This window comes from Centruroides sculpturatus, unplaced genomic scaffold (genome assembly GCF_000671375.1).
Source record: "Centruroides sculpturatus isolate CEXI.00-Female unplaced genomic scaffold, Cexi_2.0 scaffold1731, whole genome shotgun sequence".
Lineage (NCBI taxonomy): Eukaryota > Metazoa > Arthropoda > Arachnida > Scorpiones > Buthidae > Centruroides > Centruroides sculpturatus.
Window position 1 is genome coordinate 1,704 of NW_019385974.1, and position 3,316 is coordinate 5,019.

General features: G+C 23.9%; 1 protein-coding gene across 1 annotated transcript in view; it reads left to right on the forward strand.

Annotated features, from left to right (window-relative positions):
* Positions 1-326: 326 nt before the first annotated feature.
* Positions 327-3,316, forward strand: part of LOC111612886 (BTB/POZ domain-containing protein 9-like) — a gene marked incomplete at its 5' end in the record, with an annotated part of 29,058 nt that continues 26,068 nt past the window's right edge. The window contains 2 exons of the mRNA XM_023354168.1: positions 327-461; positions 2,345-2,575. Of these exons, the coding sequence (XP_023209936.1) occupies positions 327-461; positions 2,345-2,575 (366 nt within the window). The remainder of the gene's footprint in view (positions 462-2,344; positions 2,576-3,316) is intronic.

Below are 3,316 nucleotides of genomic sequence, written 5' to 3' on the forward strand. Positions count from 1 at the left end.
ATTTTATATAAAGTATTTAAATATTTTTTTTATACCTTATTATCGTATAAAATATAATTTTCTGCAGTTTATTTTTCCAAATTAGTTATTAATAAAATTTATCTTAATTTTTAAAAATAATCCAAAAAAATATATATTAAATTATATTTTATTGAATGTTTTAGTCATATGATGATAAAAAAATTCAGTCAGTAATTTATGGTAACTTGTAATTTATATGAACACTTTTTCTTTCTTTTTTTTTTTACATGAATTTTAATTTGTTGTTATTCAAAAGTTTAAATGTGTGTGTGTTTAAAATGGCTAATTTTTATTATGTATTAATTTTTAGAGCATTATTATATGGTGGAATGAGAGAATCATCACAAGATGTAATTGAATTAAAAGGAACATCTTTAGTAGCTTTCAAGATCTTATTGCGCTATATTTATACTGGTCGTATGACATTAACAAATCTTAAAGTAAGATATGTAATTAAATTATTTATAATTAAAAGAATTATTAAACTTTAATATATTTTCATTGATTTTTTTTTTATTGTCTGAACTAAAATTATTACTTAATTCCTTTAAATAAGGGAGCTTCTTATATTTGATTTCTGCTAATAATGATGATTGTTTATAACCAGAGCCATCAAAAGCTTGGTATGCAACTGGGTATAGATAACATTAATATAGGTAGAAACAATTATGGGCCAACTAAATTCTCTCTGGCCTCGGGGAAAAATCCCCAGCTTTTCCTCTGGCCCATTTGTACTTTATAATTTAATGTTTTGGTAAAATGATATTTAACAATTCAAATCCGCTTAAAATTTTATATCTATAGTAAAAAATATTCTATAGAAATTCAGGTTAGTAACTTTCTGCATCATGTCATCGGGCTGCAATTTGAAAAATTGTAGACCTATAAATTCCCACTGTTGTTGTCTGTCTATCTGTCTGTCTTTCCTTAATCTCAAGAACAGAGTTAAATAGACAAAATCCAAGAACAGAATTGAAAGCTTAGGGACAGGAGGCTCCAATTAACTATATACGAACCTCTGACGCAAACCAGATGTAACATTATTTCAATTCAAAAATTTTCCTCTGAAAGGAGTTTGATAGATGACCAGCATGATGCCATTGTTAAAGAAAAAGTATAATGTACAGGGGCAAGCCATTACTAATTTGAAGTGGAGAACATAAATTTTAAATTAAAAATTGCAACCCAGCATTATGACAATGTTTTTTTTATTTAATTTTAAATGTATGTCTGATAGTTAAAAGAAAAAAATGCTTAATGCACAAAATTTTCATTCTTACTCATTATTACTTTATAATTTCTTTATTTACTACATATGTTAAATTACTTTTAGAAATTGTTCATGTATAATATTGTGATTATAAGAAGATTGTAAAAAAAATCACACAGGTATCAAACACAGTATAATAGAAGATATATGGATGATTAATCAGTAAATTTTGTAACATTTTTTTTTAGATGATGCTATAAAATTAGTTCTAAAGATAATGATTTAATATGGAGAATAAGCATTGTTTAGACTTACTAATAATGAAACAAACTGAAATGTGTGCAGTTCATAATTTACTGAAAAGAAATATGTAGATGTTCTGATTAGAGATGAACTGATACCTATCTGATACTGATATATTAGCATATTGGAATGTTCCCAATATACTGGTATTAGTTTATTTATAAACTGATATTCTGAATACATATTAGCAGAATTCAGTATCGTGTCATCTCAGTTTCTGATGCTTTCAAAGGATTCAATGAAATATAAAATAAGATCTAACAGTATTCAGTTGTTTAATACAGAGTTTAAAACTGTACACTGAGGTTAAAACAGAATTAAATAATAGATCCTAAGATGTTATGAGAGGAAAGTTAGGTTGGTCTTAAGAATTTGGTATTAATAATATATTAAAAGAAAAAGAGCAAAAAATTGAATTTAAAAATAACAGAAAAAAGATGAATAGAGTATTTTGAATATTTATGAAATAATAAATTTAACATTGAATATTTAGAAAAAATTATTGATTTATGCAAGTTTGTTAACAAATGCATTGAGAACTAACAAAATGAAAATATAAGAAATGGAGCATTATATCATAAAGTCCAAAAGAATTTGTGTGAGAGCATAGAGAAGAAGTTTGTGTATATTGTTGATAGAAGAAATGATAGCAAAAACATAAAATTTAAATAGCAAACAAAATTATCAAAAAAATTATAGGTTTTTTTCATTAAAATTCAAATGAAATTAATTTTTAAAATATTTTAGGTTTAATTATAAATGTTTATAAATAAGATTTTAAATTATTTTTATTTCTATATAAATAAATAGGAAGATATGATTTTGGATATACTTGGTCTGGCTCATCAGTATGGTTTTGTCGAACTGGAAACGTCTATTTCTGAATATCTGAAAGCAATTTTGAACATCCGTAATGTTTGTATGATATACGATACAGCAAATTTATTCCATTTATCATCATTGGCAGAAGTATGCTGCTGTTTTGTTGATAAACATGCCCAAGAAATTATTCAACATGAATCATTTTTATCATTATCATCAGTAAGTAGAATTTTCTTAATTCTAACTATATTTTAATAAATAAATGAAAATATATCAATTAATTTCTTTCAAATAAAATTTTTTTTAATGCTTTTATTTAATTAAATTAAAAAAAAATTTCAACTACACATATGTATGCTTTCATTAGAATTTAAAATATAAATTGCTGTAATTAAAATGAATACCAAAGTAATTGCAATTGAATTATTTTGTTAGGATACAAGAAGGCCAGGTATTCATGTGTTTGATGTAATAGACATATGATCTGAATTGAAGTCTATGAAAAATAGTTAAAAGATGGTGTTTGTTTTTGTGAAATACAGATAATGGACAAGACAAGTTAGAAAGCATCAAAAACAATGATAATTATGACTAAAATTGACAGTTGACTTTCCAGAAACAATCTGTTGCGCTGTAAAAATACAGAAGCACATTGGCAAATGTAGTGAAAGTACATTTGTGGAAATGAAAATATTACATTAAAGTCTAAATCAAACTCAATTAGCCAAGATTTATATATAAACTAATATTAATACTCTAACTTGTATCATCATTATCATCATCATTATCATGTTTCATTTGCAACTAATACATATTCTGATTTTTGAATGTACATATATATTTTTTTAATGTAAAAAAAATGATTTCAACTAGTGTATATATATAACAGATTCTCAAATAAATTTAAAATTTTTTAGTTAATAAATTATATATACATCTGAATTTAATTATATATATATA